The sequence below is a fragment of the Gobius niger genome (genome assembly GCF_951799975.1).
Source record: "Gobius niger genome assembly, chromosome: 7".
NCBI lineage: Eukaryota > Metazoa > Chordata > Actinopteri > Gobiiformes > Gobiidae > Gobius > Gobius niger.
Window position 1 is genome coordinate 9,847,718 of NC_136858.1, and position 24,101 is coordinate 9,871,818.

Sequence of the window (24,101 nt, forward strand, 5' to 3'; positions counted from 1 at the left end):
TACCCCCGCTTTAACACCAATAAATGAAGCTCATAGGTTTTTTGTATATAATTCTATGTTTTTTATGTCCTTACTCTTAACCCCCACTTTAACCGAGCGCATTTTCTCCAGTTCGGTTTAACCCAAATCTAAAAGCTTCTCGACTGGAGTTAATTAAAGTGTAAATGAACTGTTACTTGCCGCCATCAGGGGACTACGGTTAGGATTAGGGTTATGATTGGAAAATGTGATGTCAATTGTGTTTCACTCACAGAGATCTTACACATTTTAGGAACTAGAAGGTCTTGGCTCTCAAATGAGACATCACACTGGCATGAAGGCTGCTAGGTCTCAAGTCAATGCGCTTTGAGATATGCACAATTGATAACTCTAACCCTAAACCAACCCGAACCCTAAGGTAGCAGGTAACAGGTTGAATTATTTGTTTAATATACATGGGACTCATGCATGTTGACATGCCACGCTGGAGTGTAGCCATGGGCCAATTTCCATCCCTCATCGCCCACTCTCAAACACGCTCTCAGTCAACTTGCCCTGTTGTACATGTTTTAAGTGGTTGTGGAAACCGGATGAAACTGACCCAGACACGAGGAGAACATGCAAACTCCCCATAGAATGGCCCCACTTGGCCTGGGGATCGATGCTGTTACATTTACTCAAGTACATGTACCTGAGTAGCTTTTTGAAGAATTTGTACTCCTTATGTATGCAGTACTTTTACTTCTCCTTGAGCAAAATTATAATTAAGTATTTTTACTATTATTAGTAGAGCTAGATTAAAAATAATTGTTACTTTTTCCACTGTGAGTAAATATTTCAGCGGCAAAGACTTTTGATCGATAAGATGTCGATCGTCTCATGCACCTTATTCATGAGAATTATTTAGTTTTTCTGTATTTTTTGACATTTCTTTGGAATTTTCTTTGTAAATATCACAATTTCCACAGGATTTTATGTTTCTTTACACAATTTATGGCGTCATTGATGGGAAGGAAGGCACTGTAAGGAAATCTTATTTTTATCAATTTTGCTATTTCTTTTATTTTTTATTCTCGCTCTTTTCTAGAGAATGGAGATAAACCCAGCCAAATTGCTGGCATGAACAAGCTTCAGTCAGCCCGAGCTAAAGGCCTGACACAGACAGTGAAAGGGGGAAAAAATTGCCATGAATCTATATGAATAAAACATGGTAACCAACAAAAAAACTGTAGGCTATGTAACATGTATTTATCCCGTTCTCCATTAATACCAAAACCAAATGATGAAATAAAATATCACGTAGACCCAGTCAACCTGAGAAAGAGTGTCAAATCTTTATTGTTATCGGCTGTAACATACAAACACATCACAAAACATAAGGCCTGTTTTTCACAGAATGAGCTCAACTAGCTGCCGGTTCAAGCAGTTTCAAGTATTGGTTGTAAAAACGTGACCGTTCTTTTTGTCTGAATTAGCACTTCGTAGTCTGTATATTTCCAACACAAAGCCTACGTAAAAAACTGATGCATGGTTGTTCCTTGACCACCAGATGGCAGCATAGTGCGTGGAAGCAAACTGTACAACATGACGTTTTTTCCAGTGAGTACCTGAGCCAAAAAAAAAAGTCCCTTCACCAAGAAAGAAATGTAGAACTGTGAAATCCATTTATGTTTGTATTGATATTGCCAGCAGAAATTTTGACAATGATTGGCCGTCTTGACAACATAAAATAAAATGATGCATGCTTTATTTTGTTAACATGAAATGGTGATTGAGTAAAGCCCTGTAAAACTTCCCTCCTGCATCCTACACGCAGTGCTCCTGGTACTTCAGCAGGGCTCCGATTCGGGTTCCCTCCAGGTGCTTTTTGAAGGCCTCGTCCATCTCCTGGCTCTGCTGCTCTGTGAAGTGATTCTTCCAGTCTCCAACTAGACCTGAACACAGAAGTTTCCCCTTTAGAATGCATATGCAAATTCATATTTTAAATGGATTTCTGCACAGTGTAGGGGAGACCGGGGCTATTTGTCATACGGGGTTAAACGCATTGCTTTTTATATCCACACTAGAGGGCGCTGTATGCTGGTACTGATATACAGTATAATACTTGTATTGGTATCTGATCTAGAAGACACAGACGTTCAGAGCTAACATGTATGCTAAAGCCGTTTGTGAGCTAGCTTACATTGTTCGAAAAGTGGACACTCGGGGTTATTTGTCACACAGACTGAGGGGTTATTTGTCACATGGGGTTATAAATGGTGGGACATGTTTTCTTTTGTGTCTTGTATGTTTGTATGATCACTTATTTTAACATTATCTTTTGTAGACGCCATGTTTGGGTTATTTAGTGAATTTGTACATTTTACACCACACCGTAGAGCATTTTGCTAAAGATCTACAGTTAGTTGAAATTAGTGCCGTGAACACATTTGGCATTGCATTTTAAAACTTATTTTGTCCTTACAAAGGTTTATCAAATGTCATGTTCCATTAAAAACAATAGTGACAATCAACCTCAAGCATTGTGACAAACAGCCCTGCACATGGGGCACATTGTCAGAGTCAATTTTCTTGTGCTTGACGGTTATAATAACTAATAACTAGTAACTATTCATTGCAGTATGATATTTCTATTTCAAGTTGAGGGTTCAAGCTTTAACTTAATGCAGGTCGGACTCTTGAGGGATTTTCTGTTGATGAGCCGTGAACAGTGTGACAAATAGCCCTGGTCTCCCCTATTTCGTGTGGGTCTACAAGTTAATGTGCCATACTCAATTCTCCACTAGGGTAGCATAGTCTCTAGTGGCTAGATACTATGTGGCTATGAGGCCACCGTTTTTACATACCGAAATATGTTCTTGCCTGAGCTTAAACGAGTTGATGCGTACCTGTCTGGTCTTTGTGCGCGTGCTCAGTCACACAAAACGACCAAAGATGTTGTTAGCATTTGACCTCTCCCAATGAAGTTGGAAGCTACCACGCTCTGCCATGGGCACGCAGAAAGACTAGACAGGTATGTATCAACTCGTCTAAGCTCAAGGAAGAACATATCACAGTATGGAAGAACTGTGCGCCCTCAGTCATGCAAAACGACCAAAGATGCTGTTTGCTGCATTTGGCCTCTCCCCGTATATTCCTATAGCTCCAAACGGGTGAGTCTATCTTGCTTTTAATTAGCGTCCGGACTGTGCGTTACAAATAAATATTTAATGGTAATTGCCAAATGCTGTCACCAGGTCTGATTGAAAGTATTAGTTAGTCCCCGGGGTAGGGGCTGAAACAGTCAATCTAGATGTGGCCCAGCATCCCACTTCTCCCCCGTCCGAAAGGCATGTCAAAGGGGGGGAGGGTATTGAAACAACACCGAGAACGGCAGAGCATTCCTGCCTTGTGGAAATGCCTGACATGTCCTGAAGCATGAGCAAAAACGTTTCCCCCAAAACATCTATCCAGCTCTAAACTTCAACCATTATAGAACCAAGTTGGAAAAATGAAGTGAAGCTGTTCTTCAGGTCTTGACCCATAATTGCAGGGGGTGAGAAAGTCCGTTAAAAGTGAGTTTTGCCAATTCAGGACGCTAACCTTTCCTGAAGATGACGTTGCCCATGCCGCCGTGGGAGTTGGCAGACTTTTCCTTCATGGCGTTGAAGGTGCTCCCCTGTGAGATCTGCTCCACCTGGGCATCAGTCAGAGAGAAGCCGAAGAAAGTGGAGATCTGACGGACGCCTTGGCTCAGGTTCTACATCCCAAAGAAAGAGAAAAAAAACTTGCAGTTGGAGTCATTTGAAGTCCATGCAGCCCAGCAGTCCTACACACCTGTTTGATATCCTCGTAGGTTACTATCATTACATTGGGATCGTCCATCTTTTTCTCCCAGGCTTTAGCGTGTTCGAAGTATGAGCCCCATCCCACTGTGAAGAAATAAATACACACATACCACAAAGTTAGAATTATTATTTTTGTTTGTAGTTTTTACTGAAGTTAGAACTGACGATTAGGACTAGGACTACGAAGATTCGGTCATCTTTAACTTTATTTTGTTGAACAGAACGTAACAATGGCATGGAACAAAATGGAGAGGAGCCAAGACTGATCCCTGGGGCACTCCCTTAAGACATGTATAAAGCTCTGGACTCCAGGATGCAGTAAGATTATCCAGGCCACTTTGCTGTTTCAAGTAAAAATGCAGAAAGATTTATACAACTGTACGGAGAAAAATGTTTCATGCTGACCGTGGAGGAATATTACATACTCTTTGGCTTCTGTGGTTCATCAATAGTAAAAGTCTCGTAAAAACTGCATAAACGCATTTCAAAACGTACTAATTTAGCTTCACGGAATGTACGTGAATCATTTGTTTGGTTATATCCAATTTCCCTTGGACAGCACGGACCCTGTTTAATGTTCCCACTAGCATAAATCCGGTACTTTTGGCTGAAGAATCACTGTGGTCTGGGTTAGCTCACTCCTGTCTCCTGACATGTATGTATAGTTTCATCGAGCTTCAAAGGTGCACCCCAGGGACCTGTCTTGGCTCCACTCCATGTCTATGAAAACAAATGTGTGCAAATGACTCTCGACTAGTAAAAAATAAAGTTGAAGGAAATACAAAAACAATGAAAGGCTTTTAACATAAGTTGAGCTTATTACTTGTGAAGCACTTTGGGCTGCTAAAAGGTGCATTATGCAACTTTTTATGAAACAAGAAATGTTTTTTTTGTGCGTATTTGACCTTGTAGTGACCCAGGTGGTCATCATGGCACCTTTACTTTCGAAATGAACGAAACATTGAATGAAACAGGGTTGCTTCACCAAGGCTTTAGGCGTAATCCTGACATCAAGTTAACATAGCAAAGGTGCCTTGAGGCCCAGGAATTCTGTGTTTTTGGTTGAGGTCTGGCAGGTTCTCCTGGTGTGAAGCTTTTCTAGACACTGGGCCAGATGCATTCACTGAGTGGGACACTCTTTTTACAGCCTTGTACATTCAGCCCCTTTGTGATTTACAAGCAGTCTGCCTGAGGTTAGCTCAGTATGTGTAGTCGACCGACTCTAGACATACTTCTGCTCAGGGTTTAGCAATTACCTGTGCCCACACAGCCAGCATCTCAAGTGAGCTGTGGTTTCCGGAAGGAGTTATTCCGAAAGTATCTGCAACATGTTTTATTTTGGCAAACCTATCATTTATCAGCGTACTATCCCGCAAATCTCAAGTCACAGGGGGTATTTTCCAGACATCTACAGTTTCAGTTTCAAGTTGTAACCCCCAAAAAATAATCATACAAAAAGTTGTTTTTTTTGTCTATTTGACAACTGACACTCTGCACTATTCCTGTTTTTGACTTGCAGTGACTTTTTCTTGTTCTTTTCTATATTTTTTGGGGGGGATCGTGGAAGAAATGGAACTGTCAACCCTCCTCATGGTAAATGGTCTCAACTTATACCGTGCTTTTCTCCCTTTATCAGGCCCAAAGCGCTTTACAGGAAAGAAACCAGTTGATCATTGACACCAATGTACACATACCATAGACATATTATCAATAGACCATCAGTACGCATTCTCCCCGTTTGACAAAATAACTACGTTCGAGGGGGAAATCATGGCAAGTTTACTCCCCAGCTCTAGTGAAGCATGTTCCTAAAAAGGGCATAAAGGCGGGATCATCACTGGAGACTCCGCCCTTGCGTAACGTGTAGTTCACGAAGTTCCAATGCTAACAGTCCTGTCCTCATTAGTACGAGATTTTGAATTTTTTTCTTACGAAAACCAGCCTGGTTTTAATTGTGACTAACCCAGCTTTATCACAGGAGGAATATCTAGCTGTAGAAAGTTTAAGAAAATTAGGGACCAGGATCTAAAGTTGTTTTCCCATGGGAGACTAGTGGCTTTACAGAGGTACTTCACCAATGGCAGAGCAATGGAAAGATAAAAACAAAAATGCCCCAAAAAAGTAGGCAGAATCATTTTGCTCATGTACACCTTCCCCTTTCCATAAGTGTGAGGCTCATTCTTTTTCTCATCGAATACAATATAAACCAAATACCTCTCATCTACTTTTTTGGCATTGTGTAAAATTTCCACCATTTTTATCAGTAGACTTGATATTCAATCTGAACATATTTACTTTTATTGAAGTTTTATATAGGTCTTTCAGGTCATGGTGTACTTTACCTTTAATAACCTTAATAAAGGTTTGCTTGGCTTCCATAAATTATTAGTAGATATTTGAAGTTGCTAGGCCACCTGATAAAAGACCGGAGATAACAACGGGAACATTAGCAGGGTAATATTTGCCCAGGCTTTGAATGAGGTGATAAGATATTAGGGAGTGCCAAAATAACTGCTTTGGTACTGTGCTGAGTTTGGTGTTTAAGCGATAGCCAGACCTAATTATTGCCAAGTAAGGCAACCTCCCACATGGCCTGTTACACAATACAGAATGTTTGCTCTTTATACAAACACACACCCTGTAATACAACAGATGAACAAAATTTTAATCAGGGGATCAAATCTGTAATCCTTTGAAACAGAAAAACGTAGGATCGTGTATCGTTGCCACACTATAGACAAATATTTGGACCATACTTGTATGTAGCACGAGTAAGATTTGTGCGTGTTAGGTGTATAAATCAATTTGGAAGGGAAAGTGTGCACATTATCTTTCGGGCAAGCGTAATTAGATTTGTAATAAATGTAATAAATGCTAATAGATACAGACGGCATCTCTGGAATCGCCCATATATGGTCATGTTTGAAGCAGTCAGAGAGGGAAAACAAAGAGGAGAAAAATCCAAACTTTCTATAATAACTCCAAAGCAAATGCTGAATTATGAATATGGTTTCTACCTAATAAACATACAAAGACATGGAGAGGAGCAAAGTGGTTCAACAGCCCATAATTACATATAAATAATAGAGAACGCTAGCATGATGCTTCAGGTCAGCATCATGCTACATGCTAACGCGAGCTACGACTGCCGTTTTTCCGCAACATCCATATGGACCCGATTTAGACTTGACTTTATTTTATGTGATAAATAAGAAAACGGCTAAAAAGAGTGTAAAATTGTGTCTCATATGACGCAATGCTGCCTGTATCTGTCACCAAAGCAAAACACCTACTACTGCCCTCTACTGGTGAGCCCTGGCCTGTAAGTTGAAACATACTCAACAACGATGCAAATTTGCGATGGCAGGACTGGGGCAAATATTTTGTGTGATTACAGATTTGAGCATAGGACCATTTTAGTCAGTCTGTTTCTACAACATAGCAATTTTATTTCACACAGATGAGCCTTATTATGCAGGGACAAAATGAGTACACACACACGCCCAGATACTATAGTCTGAATGGTACAAAAACAAACCAAAAAAAATCTGCGCATGAATAATTGATGCTTAACTGTCTGGTCTTTGTGCCTGCGCTCAGTCATGCAAATGGACCAAAGACGTTGTTAGCATTTAGCCTCTCCCAGCATATTCCTATAGCTCCAAACTGGGGTGAAGTTTGAAGCGACCATGCTCTTCCATGTTTTCCCTGTTTAAATACGGTTACACGAGCGTTCCAACATGATCCAAGTATAGCTATAAAAAATATAACATTTTTCTAAGCGGATAAAAAGGGGTACTATATTGTAAGGCGCAAGAACACCTTAGGAGCACTTCGACGTCACAGGGTGGACGTCGTTGTGTAACTAGACTTGGATCGCGTAACTAGTACTCACGTATTTAAATCAATTCAACTGTATTTAAATAGGGAAAACGTGGAAGAGCATGGTCGCTTCAAACGTCACCCCAGTTTGGAGCTATAGGAATATGCTGGGAGAGGCTAAATGCTAGCAACGTCTTTGGTCTATTTGTGTGACTGAGCACACGCACACAGACCAGACAGGTACGCATCAACTCGTCTAAGCTCAGGCAAGAACATACTATGTCAGTGTGTAAAAACGGTAGCCTGTTCCTTTAAGTCGTTCACATAAATGTACTTTCTCTCTCTAATAACCAGTCATTACACCTTGTCCCTTAGCCCCAAACACTCTTACCATCTCCAGACATGAAGTCATTGAAGAAAGAGTCCCAGGACTTGAGAGTGGGCAGCACTGGGTTGTTGTTGCAGAAGTGGTAGTAGGAGACCAGGGTGTCTTTAGGATTTCTGAAGATCACCATGATCTGAGCACACACATCACACCATAAACACCAAAGCACTTTTAGATGACGGCCTACATGTCTAGGCTGATCAATGCGTCCCCTTCAAGTCAGTCAAGTGTAGTGTGTGTTTCATTCTTCGGTCAACTATCAAAAAACGTACCTTAGCCTTTTTTTCATAGAAGGTGGCAGGGATGTTGTCCGGGTGCAAGTGCGTTCCCAGGAATCTCGGAGAGGGCGCAGCTTCAACATTCTGCAGAATAAAAGCACAAGTCGTCATGATTTTGTTCAATTTTCCCCAGATTTAGTTTTGTTGTGACACAGTTTTACATCGAGTACATCTCGAGTATAGTCACTCCTTTGGTAATGTTTCTGTTGGGTGTTTCCCGCAGCTTTTGCACAATTTTGTTCCACAACATTAGACTGTGTATTCATTCTTTATACTTGTTTGCTGTACCCCATGTTTTCCATGTCTAACAGGTTAACTGTACGGACAGCACTTGCCTTGTGTTGCCAGTGAGTCTTGGGATGCAGTAGTAGCACCTCATCTATCAGGCTTACGAAAACACACACATGTCCACTTTGTAATTTGATGTGACTGATGATGTGAGGCCAAAGCAGGTCTGTATGAACTGACAACGTAACAACGGCCGATAACTTAATCATTCTTTTGAGCCAATAACATAATAACGATTTACCGGCTGCTGCTGATGTAATAATTATGACATTATTTTAAACATAGTTTTTCTGCTATTTTGTCTTCAGCTTTTTATTTTACTGCTTTTAGTTTGTTTTTTCACTGTCTGTTTTCACTGAAAGTAACTTGTGGCAGCTCATTTGCATCTGACCACGATGGTGGCCCAAACGGTAAAGTGGTTCATTTTGTGACTGAAAGGGTGTTGGTTCCAATCCCTGCTCCCACAAGCATGACGTCATAGTGTCCTTGGGCAAGGCACTTCCTCCCCCTCGCCTGTGTATGAATGTGGAGCATGTGAGAGTGAGCGGCCTGTGGTTGGTCCAAGTGGCTGATGGGACTAATAGAAGTTCCCCACTCCTGTCTCCAGTATCTGAGACTTCCACTGCTGACCGAAACACAGGTCTGGTACAATGATAAAAACATTTATTTGACCTTTATTTAACCAAGAAAGTCCCACTGAGATTAAGACTCTCTGTTACAGGGGTGTCCTGGCCCCAGAGGGAGAGCTTTTTGTGGTAGGGGAAACCGGAGTACCCAGGGGAAACCTACGCAGACACGAGGACGAGGAGAACATGCAAACTCCACACAGAAAGACCAGTCCAGGTGGGAATCAAACCCGGGAACTTCTGGCTGTGAAGCACAAGCGCTAACCACTGTGCCGCCAAAAAGGATAATGATAAATAATAATAATAATAATAATATAATAATGCTATTACTCTTGACAAAACCTCTTAATTTCTGCTGCAGACTACTATTGCAGCCACAGCTGCCCTGGGCAGGCTGCCAAACTGTGCCATTGGCCTCTCCGACCACCACCAAGCACTCACTCACACATGTCCCACATTCATACATCTGAAATGAGAGTGAAGTGCCTTGCCCAAGGACACAGCAACGTCATGCACTTGCACCTCTCCGTTTTAAGAACACACTTTATGCTCTGAGGAAAATCCATGTGCGCTGCCACAAAATAAAACAGTAAAATAAAACAGTAAAATACAAAATGTATTTTATTACATTTGTGAATGATTTTCATCTTGCCAGCCAATAATGTAATAATTATTAATTGTTATTACGTTATTGCCTCAACAGAATTTTTTACGTTATCGGCTTATTACATTTTGAAACTGGCCAAATGATTACGTTTTCAATTCCTACAAGGTCTAAGGCGCATTCTGCTCTGGCTGAAAAGATTGATGGAATTTTAGGTTTCAGTTGTGCTGGTATGTCGTATCATTACTATATTTTTTTCTTGAAAGATTTGAAGGAGGTGAATTGTCAATACAGGGAGATTCAAGCACACAGTCGGCTCCACGTTTAAAAAAAAAAGTCATAAAGTTAGAGTTACAAGTGTTTACATGCCTGCTAACCAAACAAACAAAAAGGAAAGTGTATGTCACCGTTACTCCAGCATATGCCCCATTTCAGTTTACTCCCCTGTTATTTTTGGCTTACATTTTCTCTCTGGTCCATTCAAAGGAGCATACCAGTGTGTTTAGAAACGGGACTAGACCAACAATTATTGCCAAATGTGCAAGCAGTCTGCTGGGAGAGGCCCCTGGAAGTCATGCAGGCGAACAATCACTCGTCGTGGGGGAAACATTAGATCAGAGCTCAAAATCGCCGGTCGCATAGTGAGACAAGGATTTAAAACAAAAACCGTTGAATGGCCAAAGATGAGCTGCAACTGACATGAGGCAGTGTCTGATACTTTGGAAGGCTAATCGCAGAGTGAGCCATCCTCTCGCTACGAGGATCTTTGTCAAGATCCAGTCAACACCGCACACCGCACTATTCCACAGAAATAAACCCTGCCAACATGCCCCTAGACGCCATAAGCGCCACTGCAGGTGTCATTGCATGTTGACATTTTTTTTACTTATTAATTGTTCATGAGAGTAAATACTGCACTGACAGAAAAGACAAAGGGATAGAGGGATGTTGTACAACCAATTACACAATGGAAATATTTTTTTCACTCAAACTTGGCTGTGATTACTGTTTAAGTAGCACTAGCCCGCAGTTCGCTTTGCCCATTAGCCTGTTAGCTTCTTCGTAATTCCATTAGTGTGTATTGGTGACACCTACCCGGAGGCAGCAAAGTTGCAATTGTGGTTTTCCGGCCAGAGACACCAGTGGGAGATGAAAGACCCCCCAATCATCCCATAACACTTTTATTACCCCCAGAGGGACTACGAAGGTAAACAAGTTACTTAGTGCTGCTTTAAACTAATGTTTTACATACATTTTCTACATTTTGTAGAAAAATTGGCAAATCTTTCTCCTGAGCCATTAGTGCGCCACCATGTTTGATTCTTTTGTCACGCCCTCTGATTGGCTACAAGTTATAAGTCCCACCTCCACTTTAAGCTGCTTCACCTGGCTTCATGTCCAGGCTACTCTCCCGTTTAGAATAAATGGAGGAGAGTAGTCTGACTGGACAGGCTACATTCACTGCAGAGTCATAAAAGTTTAGGTCTGAGGGAACAGAAGAAGAAGAAGAAGAAGAAGAAGAAGATCTTTATTTATATAGCGCCTTTCACAGACATATAGTCACAAAGCGCTTTACATGAGACAAGAGGTTGAATCCCTCCAAAATTCACTGTAGGAACACCCCAAGGAGACTTTGTGGTTTCCCAAATGGGACCATGCAGCCTTGCTGCCCTAAAACGCTGTACCTTCATGATGTCTGGTCCAAAGAACTCGATGAGCGGGGGGCCCTGGGGCTCTGAGGCCACTCCTTTCGCCTCAGCGATGATCTGCCGCACCACGCCCACCATCCAGTTAAAGCCTGAACACATAGAACCAATAACAATGTAATATTTCGCATTAAAGGAAGCAATTCTGTGCCGTTGTGATTCGTTATCGTGCCATTAGCCAAAAATTGAAGCTTGTAATTTCATTTGAAGACAGAAAAGAGGTTGCATTCATGTGGCGCCACAACATTCTACAGAGCTATCTCTGTCATTATTGGGGCAATCCATATGAAAAACCAGCCCCAGTGTTCAGTGTCTTCTCTGTCCAAAAGTCGTGACAATATTCACAAACAGGTGTGAAGTAGTTTCAGCCATAACGTTGATATTTCAGGTTTGCAAATCCAATGACTACCAAGCAGAGATCAATATCAACAGTTGTCTGTCATTAAAATTGCTTCTCTCTATTGCTCTCTATTTATTGGTAGGACATCATCAAATTCTATATTTACGGTTTGAATTTTCCCCCCCAAAATGATTCCCCATTGTTTACACATTCGTTGACATTGGAGATGAACCCAATATTTTCTGGTTCTAGTCGACAAATATTTTTGTATAGGTATCAGAAAAAGTATTTTTCAGGTATCGGCATCGCTAGCCACACTTCTATCTGCCCATCTCTGCTATACAAAACATGTCACATTCCCACAGCGCACCGCGGGCCTGTCCCCTCTGTCCGCCTGAAGACACGCCCCCTCTGGTCCTTCAAAACAATGAAACTGACGACGGGCTGAATGAAGCCGAGCGATACATCTACGGGCCGATGTGGTAAATTCCTGCGGGTTGCTGTCAATGAATGGGTCGCGGTTTCCATGAGCGAGTGAGCGAGTGAGCGAGCCGTGCTGATTAGAAAGCAAGTCAGGAGCCGGGGCCACATGTGGTTTGTGTAACGGTCACAGGTGCAAGCCAGGCATTTTACGGCTTACCTATAAAGGGATTTAACAATGTTGTGAAGCTGAATCTACTGCCAGGGGAGTGTCAGCTCGATACGCTCAACACTGGAGGAGCTGGAGCTTCTTCTGACTGTTCAGCACGGCACAAATATTGCAAATAAGTTGCGTTCGCAGAGTGGAATTTGATGATGCCCTGATTCCAGATAGAGAATAGGTGCTAATGCAACTCTTTTTTTTTTTTTTAGAGAGAAATCTGTTAATGAACTAGGCCATATTCATCGATATTTGAATATTGTCACCCCTTTTGGACTCTTTTCCAGGAAATAATTGAGCCTTCGTTGACGCGTGCTGATAGAAAAGACATTTAACTTTGTGCCAGTTTTTGTTTCATATGAATATGATAGAGATAAGCCAAGCAAATATAGCTGCATTTGGATGGTTGCCAGATCTGCGGTCTTCCTGTAGAAGTGGCTTTTTTAACCTCCCAACACCCACCTAGACCGAGTAACCCAGTTAAGCTTTTCAGCCTCATTTTGTCTCATTTTTGTTGCTGTTTTGCCACTTTTTTTTCGAGAAGCTTTTAGTTTTGGATAATGCCCAACTGAAATTGTGCTCAGTTCAGGTGTGTGTTAAGGGGTTAAGGACCATAATCAGCCCAAGATTTCAGTCCAGGGGAAAAGTTTTTTTTTTTTCCACAGTTGAATTAAGAATTTCCTAAAAAAAAAAAAATATATATATATATATATATATATATATATATATATGACTTCGAAAAAATGATGCCTGTAAGTGCAAAAAAAAGTGATGGTGGGATTTATGGCTCTTTTCTGGCAGCCGGGTCTTTGCTTTGCTTTTAGTTTGAGTCTGATACCAGTCACACTGAAATGTTACTCAAACTAAAATGGCTGCTCTTTGAAGGGCAGTGCCTTTGTTTTCTTGTTAAAAGAAAGAGCTGTTGACGGGTCTTTTGTCCCGCTTTCTGTCATGGTCCGGCCCTGGTGTTTGCACTGTGGCACGACTACAACAGGTCATTGTCGATGTTTGAGGAGGGCGGGGCCAGACAAGTCTTGATTGATATCAAACGCACCCATAATGTAAACAGATTTTGGACCCAACAGGTCCGACAGATCTTTAACATCTCTAACCTTAGTGTCTGACAAAACGAACCTAAAAAGTGATACTAGAACACAAGTAGACACAATGAACTAGGGATGGGCTGATCGATACCACAGTATCGATATATAGATACCAAACAGCTACTTTTTAAGTATCGATATTGGCCAAAAAGTATTGATACTAATTTGCATATGTAAAAAATAGGCGTGTCAGCAATTTTAAACATAAAAGGACAATTTACATCTTTGTTCTGAGCCAAAACAGTCCACAGGAGCAGGGGATTGAATTAAGCCAGCCATATCATTCTGGTTTAGATTCTGTTTGTCATTAAAGTATTACTTTTAAACTTTGTTTATGTATTTAATTTCACATTAACATTAAATATATTAAATATATAAAAGAACCAGTTTTAGAAATGTACAGTGCCTCTCGTTAGTATTCATACACCTTGAACTTTTGCACATTTTGTCATGTTTACAACCCTAAACATGAAGATTTTATTTTGATTTTTTTACTGAACGTTCACACACAAGTAACCGACAACTGTGAAGTGAAAGCAAAATGATACATGATTCTGTTAATTTTCAAAAAGTAGAAAAGTGAAAAGTGGGGCTTGCATAAGTATTCATACAGCATTTTCTGAGTGCATTAAATTGCCTTTAAAACATTTCTAATGACTCCAGAATGTTCATACCTTGGCCTAAATTAAATAGAGGCCACCTGTGTGTAATCTACTCTCAGTATAATTTCAGCTGTGTTTTTAGGCCCTCAGAGCTGTGGTCGGAGTGTATTGGTCACTAAACAGCATAATGAAGGTCAAGGAGCTCACCAGAGAGGTCAGGGATAAAGTTGTGGAGAAGTTTAAAGCAGCCTTAAGTTATACAAAGATTTCCCAAGATTTGAACATTTCCCGGAGCAACTGTTCAATCCATTGTTCGGAAATGGAAAGAGTATAGCACCACTGCCAACTTACCAAGGCGTGGTCATCCACCTAAAATATCAGAGCGAACAAGGAGATGGTCAGAAAGGCAACCAAGTGCCCCATGATAACTCTGGAGGAACTGCGAAGTGCTGCTGCTGAGCTGAGGGAAACTGTACATGGGACAACTATAAGTCGTGCTCTTCACAAATCTGGCCTTCATGGACGAGTGGAAGAAGAAAGCCATTATTGAAAGGAGGCCATAAAAAATCCCGTTTTAAGTTTGCTAGAGGTCATATAGAGGACACAGCTCCATGTGGAAGAAGGTGCTTTGGTCAGATGAGACAAAAATTGAACTTTTTGGCCCAAATGCAAAACGTTATGTATGGAGCAAACCTAACACTGCTCATGGTCCTGAGTGCACCATCCCCAGTGTCAAATATACGGGGGGGGACATCATGCTGTGGGGCTGCTTTTCCTCAGCGGGGACAGGGGAGATTGTGAGAATAGTTGGGAACATGGATGGAGCCAAATACGGAGACATTTTGGAGGAAAACCTGCTGGAGTCAGCAAGAGAACTGAGGCTGGGGCGGAGATTCACCTTCCAGCAGGACAATGAGCACAAAGCTAAATCTACAATGGAATGGTTTAAAGACAAACATATTAATGTGTTAGAATGGCCCAGTCAAAGTCCTGACCAAAATCCTATTGAAAATCTGTGGAAAGAATTGAAAACTGCTGTTCACAAACGCTCTCCTTCAAATCTGACAGAGCTGGAGTTGTTTTGTAAAGAGGAATGGGCTAAAATTTCAGTTTCTAGATGTGCAAATCTTGTACAGTCATACCCCAAAAGACTTGTGCTGTTATTGCAGCAAAAGGGGGTTCCACAAAGTATTCATTCATGCTGTATGAATACTTATGCAAGTCCCACTTTTCACTTTTCTATTTTAAAGAAAATAACAGAATCATGTATCATTTTGCTTTCACTTCACAGTTGTCTGTTACTTGTGTGTGAACATTCAGTAAAAAAATCAAAATAAAATCTTCATGTTTAGGGTTGTAAACATGACAAAATGTGCAAAAGTTCAAGGTGTATGAATACTAACGAGAGGCACTGTATATGGATTGAAATACATTCACCCAGATAAAAATGACCAGTATCGGTGTCGGTATTGGTATCGAGAAAAATGACCCTAAAAGTATCGGTATCGTATCGATTCCAAAAAATGTGGTATCGCCCATCCCTACAATGAACGTTACGAAGTTCATAAAAAGTCCAAGTTACCACAGCTCATATGTATCGTACACCGGAACAAATATAATTTTCAATATACCCCAATGAATGGTTACCTTTGGCCACTTTTACAGATATAAATAAATGTATATTGCCGAATTTTCAAGATTTGCTTCGATTCTGGATGCACACTCGTGACAATTGTTGAAAAGGAGAGGCCAAAAAGGAAACTGCTCTGTGGATTCTGGAGACTCTCCTGTGACTTTTATCATGCTGTCAGTTTGGGTAAATAAAGGCTTTAAGAACTACTTTGCTTCCCAGCATTTGTGTAAGTTATAACATCCACAGCGGATAGAGCAAGAATGCTGTAGATCATGACAAACCGAATGTGACAGTGTGAATATTGCGTGTGCCCCGCACACTATAAAAGGGGTTCAGTTTCCTTACTCCGCCCCACCTACCTCTGACCCCTGACGTCACGCGCTGCGAGCCGGTGTCATGGCGGCACTACAGCTGTCCACTCTACGACTAGGCGCACTGTCGCTGTTTGTAAAAGCGTCAAGCTCAGCGATGTCATAGTGTTGTTTCCTGTGAACATTCACTGACTTGCGTGTGGCTAATGCGGGTTTGTTTATAGCTTCTGGGTGGCTCGGCGTGAGGGCTTGTGTTGGTGCGGGGAACACAAGGGGCGCGCCATGACCTCGGTATGTCGCTAAATCTACCTGGTTACGATTATTATCTTTAAAATGTACAAAATGCAGTTGTTTATAATTTGTCTGTTTATTTAGGCTCCTGCTGGGCCTAAATAAACACTACTCACCCGATACTCGCAACACTATGACATCGCTGAGCTTGACGCTTTTACAAACAGCGACAGTGCGCCTAGTCGTAGAGTGGACAGCTGTAGTGCCGCCATGACACCGGCTCGCAGCGCGTGACGTCAGGGGTCAGAGGTAGGTGGGGCGGAGTAAGGAAACTGAACCCCTTTTATAGTCTGCGGGGCGCACGCAATTTTCACACTGCCACACCATATTATAGGCATTTTGTGTACCAAAGGGTCAAAATGAAAGGTGGTTAAAATCAACAAATACTATAGGAAATAAAAATCAGTGTTTTGAACTACAGTAGGGGAAGTTCCCATGTCTGTAGGTGTTACTTAGAGTGTAAGGAAAAAATGTCTTTGAGAAAAGTCAATCTATCAATCAATCAATCAATCAATCAAAGGAGGAAGGTTCTTTGAGCTCTATGACCCAGAACCTGAAAAGTGCCTGCAGCGTCTCACTTTAATCCTTCCTTATTGTCAGTGCACGGGAGTTGCCTGTGTGACATAACGTGTCTTCACTTTGGGAAATGGAATGTGGTAGCGTGCAAAGGGACACGGCTGCCTAATGCTTACTGTATCTTGATTAGTTTGACATGAATCAACAACTTTTGTGAAATGTGCTTTTTTTTTTATGAAAGCCCCTGTGATTAATTACTGAGAAAAGAGGAAATGCTAAAAATGATACAATATTTACATTTTTTTCAACTACAGTTTGATTACAAAACGCATTCATTGTTTACGGGGCGTCTCATCTAATATCTTTACTATAATTATATGGCAGTTGCAACAAAGCCCTGCTAACCAAAGCAAGCTGCTTTGGCTGCTGGCCATGCTCACCTGCAGTCACCTCTGCACGTACTGCATGTTGCATCATCATTTTATTATATGAACTATTAAACCTGGCCAACAAATCCCTTTTGTTGTTTCTAAGCTTTGGTTACAAGAATTTCAAACATTAGAGGAGGAAGGAATCAGCGGCACGAGTGGAAACCTACATGTAAGTATTTTGCAAAGATAATGATAAGACAAGTAAGCAATTGATGACATTCCTCTTACTGCTACCTCTTACGGTTCTGACTGCTGCAGCTACTACTACTACTACTACTACTACTACTACTACTACTACTACTACTACTACTACTACTACTACTACTACAGATTAGTCAGCCAATACATTGCAGTCAATGAGGTCACACTGACCTAAGTCGGCTTTCAAGAACAGATTTCAAAGGAGCCATGCAATCATTAACGCCAATATCCCCGCCTCAAGGCAAAGGTCAACAGCTGTCTGGCTTTATAGGGCTGGAAATCTTCCTCTGGACAAAATGGAGATATGAAAATTCCTCACTTCCAAAATACGTGCTTGGTCAGTGTTGAGTTACGCATGCCCAAACAAGAGAGAAAGTTAGCACTAGCCGAGTTAGCGCCTAGTGATTAGCCTATTCACCTTATTCCGGAGGTTCGCGTGGGCGCCACCATTAAGTGTGCCCGCCCCTTTTCTCCTATCTGTTAACATGGGACTGGAGAAGTCCACATAAAATCAGTCACTACACGAAAACAAAGCCGTTTTTCGCCTGCGCTGAGAAACGGTGCAGTGTTGACATGTTGGTGCAAATGAACATTGGCCATTTTACACAAATCAATCGATTTAAATGAATTCCGTTTAAATAAACGGGCTTCGCGCTCGGCCGGAAGTGTCTGTACAACGGAAGTGCCGAGACAAAGCAAAAAGAGGCAAAAGTGGGCGGGGCGGAATAAGGTGAATTCATTTATTTTGGAATCAATGACTGTAAATACAGTAAATGGTATGGCCTTTTACAGCATGACCCAATATGATAAATAACCATCCTTTTAGACAGTGATTCCTCCGTACCGAAAATATTTCTACATTTACACCGTTCGACTGACATTTATGCTAACTTGCGGCCTTTCTCCAGCGTTTGCCCATGCGCAGCTCGACTCAACTGTGACCCAGCCTGTATTTCAAATAAAAGAGCTATCACCTACCTTGTACTGTATTACCCTAAGCAAAAAATGTTTCATATCAAATGTGTGCCAGAGGCATGTTTAGTGCCAACCCATTCAGAGGGGCCGTGTATAAGATCTGCAGTTGCATGTAGCTAACGTCAAAACAAAACAAAACACAGAGAATGGGGGAAAGTGAGGGAAAAGGAAATCTCGGACTGTGCTTTTACTCAGTGACATTATTACTATTACAAGTATATATTTTGCCAAAAGTAACTCAAGAGTCAGAGCAGAATGTATTACTCTTAGAATATATTACAGTATTTAAATGACTTGCCCAACACTGATCGCCTACTTCCAAAATCCATACAATAAAATAATACAAAGGAACATAGTACAAAAGGAAAAAACAACAAGGAAACAACAGCCAAAAGAATAGATTATATACACTACACATTTACATGAGTCAGTGTGATTACATGACTGAAACTCATGTACTTTATACATTCTCCAATAGGGAGTAACACAATAGTGCTATAAGGAACCGTATGGAACCAAACTGACAAACAATTATTTGAAATATTCATGTAATATAGCAGGAACTAAGCACAACTACAACTGTCTCATTTCATGTACGATTTCTAGTACAAAGCAAGTAACAAAAGGCGATCATTAACACATTTCTTTCAGATGATTACCAATGCCAAACACTGTTAACATTACTGAAAGTCACTAGTTTTATGTTAAAAAGGCACATTAATATACATATTGTACTATACATATTATACCCCATGATCTTGCTACCTCCCAGTTGTATTACCATCCTCAGTACAATATTTATTTGTGTATAATTTTCTTTCCTTTATTTATTTATTCCTTTTTTTTTTATGTGCAATGTATGATGTCAGCCTTACATAGTGTAGTGGGTTAAAAGGCCAGGGTGTAGAGTGGGCCAGTTGAAAAAAGGGCAGTAGTTCCAAATCACAGCAGCAGCTTCGCGCACAATGCTGATCTTTTTTTCACTTTTAACTGTAATATATCACCAAACTATTACAGATTAGATTAGATTAGGTCAGGTTAGTTTTCTAGCATTTATGTGACATTTACCCCGAAAAGTGACCCAGCAAGCTGTGTTCCTATAAACCTGTCCGCTTTCAACATTTGTGTAATAAAAAACTGCTATAGAAGACAAGTATAGCATGCATTTCACTCACCGCACTTTGGATAAGCCACCAGCATGACGTCGTCCCCCCTGGCGCTGATGCTGCCCAGCGCCTTCATGTTCTCCTCGGGACACATGATGGTCGGGTACAGCACCCCGTTGTAGCGGTACAGCTTCTCCTCATCCTTCATGGACTTGGCCTGCTCCATGCGCGCCTGCATTTTGGCAACTAACTGAAGGTTTGCGCTCATACTGAGAGTCCTTTATATACCTGCCCCTCGGATTTGTCAACATCAGGTGTGGCATGCAGGCAGGGCAGGCAGGAGCACAGCCCGCGGGGGTGTTGCGTAAGCTTTTGAGTCCATCTGAGAGAGAGAGAGAGAGAGAGAGAGAGACAGAGAGAGAGAGAGAGAGAGAGAGAGAGAGAGAGAGAGTGTGTGTGTGTGAGAGAGTGAGGGAGTATGGGAGGAGGGACAGGCATGCGGGAAGGGGGGGGCAACTTAGAAATAGAGATCCATCATGTGGACAGCCACTTTCTCCCTGGTTTATGCCCTTTTCTTAGTTCTTATCCAGTGGTTCCCAAACTGGGGTCCGGTGCCCCAAAACTTTTTCAAAACACATAAAATATATATTTTTTTTGGAATGGAAATATGTATTTGCTCAAATGTAATACTTTATTTCAGCAGCTTACAGTCATTGGTACATTTTGCTTTTGCTCTTCTGAATGGAGTCAATCATTTTCAGGGGGGGCTAATTATTAACCCTTTTGATGCGGAAAAGTGACCTGCTATGAATATTAACTATATCTAAAATGGCCCAGTGCAATTTATTTTCTTTGTTCAAAAGTGAATCAAGTTTTCATTGTGTAATAAATGGTAAATGGTCCCATTTATACAAGTAAGTAAATGCTTTATCTGTCATTGTACAATAAGCCGAATGCCCATCTCGACTGTGTATGCGAATCAGGCTCCTAATGACAAGACAAACCACTCCGCCATTGAAATGAGTTCATGTAGTGGGAGGGGGGGGGGGGGGGGGGGGGCGACAGGACCTGGGATCAGCCCGACACAGACACCGCCACTTTTTAAATCATTTGAATTCATCTTGGAATCACAGGGGAAAGTTTCCAAACGGTGTTGATGTTTGATATACTGTAGTGGGTAAATTTCCGTCTGTCAAATTAGTGATCGATTAGCCATGTTGTTCACCATCAGATCACTTGTAAAAAAAATTATTTAAGTAAATTTAGATGGCCTAGCCTATATGTGTACGTGGATCTCTGGTCACAATAATAAAAAATAAAAGATTTCGTTTACTGTCCACCTCCTTATTGACAAAAAAAAAAAAAAAAAAAAAAACGTGTTTATTTCTCATTCCAGTTTACATGTCCTGAATATGTCCTGAGATGAGGCCACAGTTTCAGACCCCAGACTTTCTCCAACAGTCGCTTTCAAGGGTCAGAAATGTTTTTCCCACAGAGTTATTCCAACTATGTGAACAAGGACTGGTCGTCACTTTGACAGCAGCTCTACATATGAACGGCCGTTCAGTTCTTTCAGTTTCTGTCTATCTCCGTACACAGCCCTGGTTGTAAAAATAGACTTCAAGCTAATATTGTAACAAGCTCCACGGCGACGACAAAAACACTTTATATCATCAACTTTCCAGTGGTTAAAACGGTCCAAATCAGAGCTTTCTTCGTTGCTTTACGCTAACTATCAATTCTGTTTGGTAGCCAAAGAAATTCCATTACCCATAATGCAACGGGCGACCCGAGATGGGCATTCGGCCTGTTGTACAATGAAATAGTGTTCAGATGTTGGGTCAATCCTGAGCCGCTGCGACTGAGCGCGCCCGCTATTGTGGGCCGACCTGACCAGCAGGATTTTGGAGGTCAGGGAAACTCCTCTGAAATGGTGCACCGCCTTCTGGGTTTGTCCCTGTTCCAGAGCATGGTGTCCTGCACTGATCAGCTCCACCTCCTCCTTACTCTTCCTACTGCGCAGCTCCCTCCGCTCCACAACAGTCTTTCACCATCTCCTCCTTTTGTCCCCTTTTTGTTTCCTGTAGCGCCTCTTGTGACGCCTCCACTGGTGCCTCGTCAATGTTTCACAAGAAGAAATTTGCTCATACGCTGCTGTTTACTTTTAAAAGCTGAGCTCTTCATGGCTCTCTGCAGTAAAACATAATCACAGGACATACACACAAAAACACACCAAAGACGTACAAAAGTATCCAGTCCAGTCTACCCTCTGAAGAAAAGTTGTGAATGAGTTTGGGCCACAGCTGATTTTAATTTAGCGGCTTCCTCTTAACTTCCTCTAAACCTAAACAGTCTTTGCTTAGTCCACATGTATGAAAGCAAAAATACTACGAGATCAGGAAGTACACGACAGGACTGGGGGTTGAGGGGAGCGTGAAGGATGCCAATGTCTGGATTTACTGAGCTAATTACAAAGGCCTGCTCCGTAAACCCGATAAGTCTTAAAAGGGGTTTTGGGCGGACTGCGCGACGTACCGCAACCACAGAGTCCGACTGACAGCGGGAGGGGGGGACACGAGCGCAAGTGTGGCCCCAGAGTAAAGGAGAGAGGGGAACTGCAGGGAGTTGCTTGAAAATTGCTCTAAATTAACATAAAACAATTCATCTTTATCAGTTTAGCCACTGTCTGGGAGTGGCCAAACAAACAGGTTCGTTCCATCTGTCCATGAAAGGGTATGTCTGTTTGACTGATGACTTTGTGGTGAAAAAAATACTTTTTTTTCCTGTTGCAGAGCCATTGTGCAGTGATGAATGTGTGGGTGTGGAGCCTAACCAACATAAATGAAACAAGACATTAAGAGGGATCAGCATTAAAGGATCTATATCATGCTATTTTAGCCATTCCAAAGTTAAGTATAGACATTTATATGATATATTGTACCTCTACTATGGAGCACTCATTTTTGTGATAAATATAAGTGTTTTCTGGAGGTATTTTTCGAACCCGGAAGACACAACGCTTCGATTCAGTTAACTCCGCCCCCTCTCTCCGCACATACAACTTTACCGTAATATAAATAAACAGCAATAAGTGAAGTTACTTCACAATGCAGTTATAAGGAGTTGACATCTGCAACACAGCTTCATAAATGGCTAACACACATGCTAATATGCTAACACACAAGCTAACACGCGTTTGGATTGACTCACCCTCTGGTCCATCGCTGTTTACATTATGGGACTCGCGTTGGTTATAAAAGTTAATCCACTTTGATTCAGGTGAAGGTTCACCAAACATCCATCAAGAGACCGTTACAGAAAAACACTATTTTGCTGATAGTCGCTGAATCCCGGAGAAAAAAACAGCTTCTGAGGAGTGGTCTCTTCTTGAAAAAGGTTGAATAAACTCCCGTCCTCAAACGCTCTTCTTTTTCTCCGTGACATGATCGTTAGGTAAGAATAAATAAATAAATAAGAATAAAGAACAGGTGTGTCCAGAATAGGTGACAACGAGCTCCATCTTCACAGCTGCAGCGCAAACATGACGTCTGTTCAGACGCTCAGGGGTGTTTGTTTTGGCCTCAGCTGACCTGGAAGCACCTCGGGCACATCCTTTTTTATTATTTTTTATTATTATTTTTTCCTTTTTTTCCCTCTTTGTTTCTCTCGTACGACAGAAATAATGAAAAGGCTATTTTACAAATTAAAATCAGGCTGTAAGACATTGCATTACAGACGTCGAGCACTTCCGTTCCGCTGTGACGACACAACTGAACACTCAGTCGTTCACCAGCAGAGGGCGGAGCAGCTGCTCAGAGAGCACGATTCAGGAGGATTGCTGAGAGCTGCGTGAATGAAGCCACAAACCACTCTGGGGGTGTTTTTGATAAGGAAATAGCATTACAACATGGCTAAAAGCTCTAAAAAGTCGATTTTGCATGATATAGGACCTTTAAAACCCACTAACAGTCAATTCTGCGGGTCTCTAACATGTGCCCCATGTATTCTTGTCTTGTGATGTACCGTGCTCATGCTTCACAGTTTGAAAGTCCCAGGGTCTCTTGTTCTCCTTGTGTCTGCTCCAGATTCCCCGACCACAAAAAATATGAGTGTTTGCCCGTGTGAGTGAGTGGTGGAGATCAGAGGCGCAGACTGACAGCCTCTCTTTCATCAGTCTGCCCCATAGGCAGTGATGGCGTGAATGAACAATAACAGTGTGGTGAGAAACTTGGTAACACAACCCCATAAAGCGCAATACAAGACATTATTATTACCATCAGCCAATCAGACACACCCGAGTGGCACCTGCACCTTCAGAGGCCAAAGCAGAGCGACCTCACCGTTTACCCGTTGTCCTCTTTAGTTGTTTTTATGTATAAGTTCAGTATTCAGTTTTGTCAATTTCAACTTTCAACAAAACACACAAAACCAACCACC

General features: G+C 41.6%; 1 protein-coding gene across 1 annotated transcript; it reads right to left on the reverse strand.

Moving 5' to 3' along the window:
* Window positions 1–1,747: 1,747 nt before the first annotated feature.
* On the reverse strand, window positions 1,748–19,967 carry sult6b1 (sulfotransferase family, cytosolic, 6b, member 1). Its single transcript, XM_079559974.1, has 7 exons — window positions 19,734–19,967; window positions 11,495–11,607; window positions 8,286–8,375; window positions 8,020–8,146; window positions 3,796–3,890; window positions 3,562–3,718; window positions 1,748–1,913 (listed from the first exon to the last, which is right to left on the reverse strand). Exons 1-7 carry the CDS (start codon window positions 19,930–19,932, stop codon window positions 1,786–1,788), a joined length of 909 nt encoding a protein of 302 aa, XP_079416100.1. The 5' UTR covers window positions 19,933–19,967; the 3' UTR covers window positions 1,748–1,785.
* Window positions 19,968–24,101: the final 4,134 nt, after the last annotated feature.

Coding starts and splice junctions, on each gene's coding strand:
- sult6b1 (XM_079559974.1), bottom strand. CDS start 19,932: ATGAGCGCAAACCTTCAGTTAGTTGCCAAAATGCAGGCGCGCATGGAG. Junction 11,608..19,733: donor GGTGGCTTATCCAAAGTGCG/GTGAGTGAAATG, acceptor CTATGTGTTCAG/GCTTTAACTGGATGGTGGGC. Junction 8,376..11,494: donor TTGGACCAGACATCATGAAG/GTACAGCGTTTT, acceptor TTTATTCTGCAG/AATGTTGAAGCTGCGCCCTC.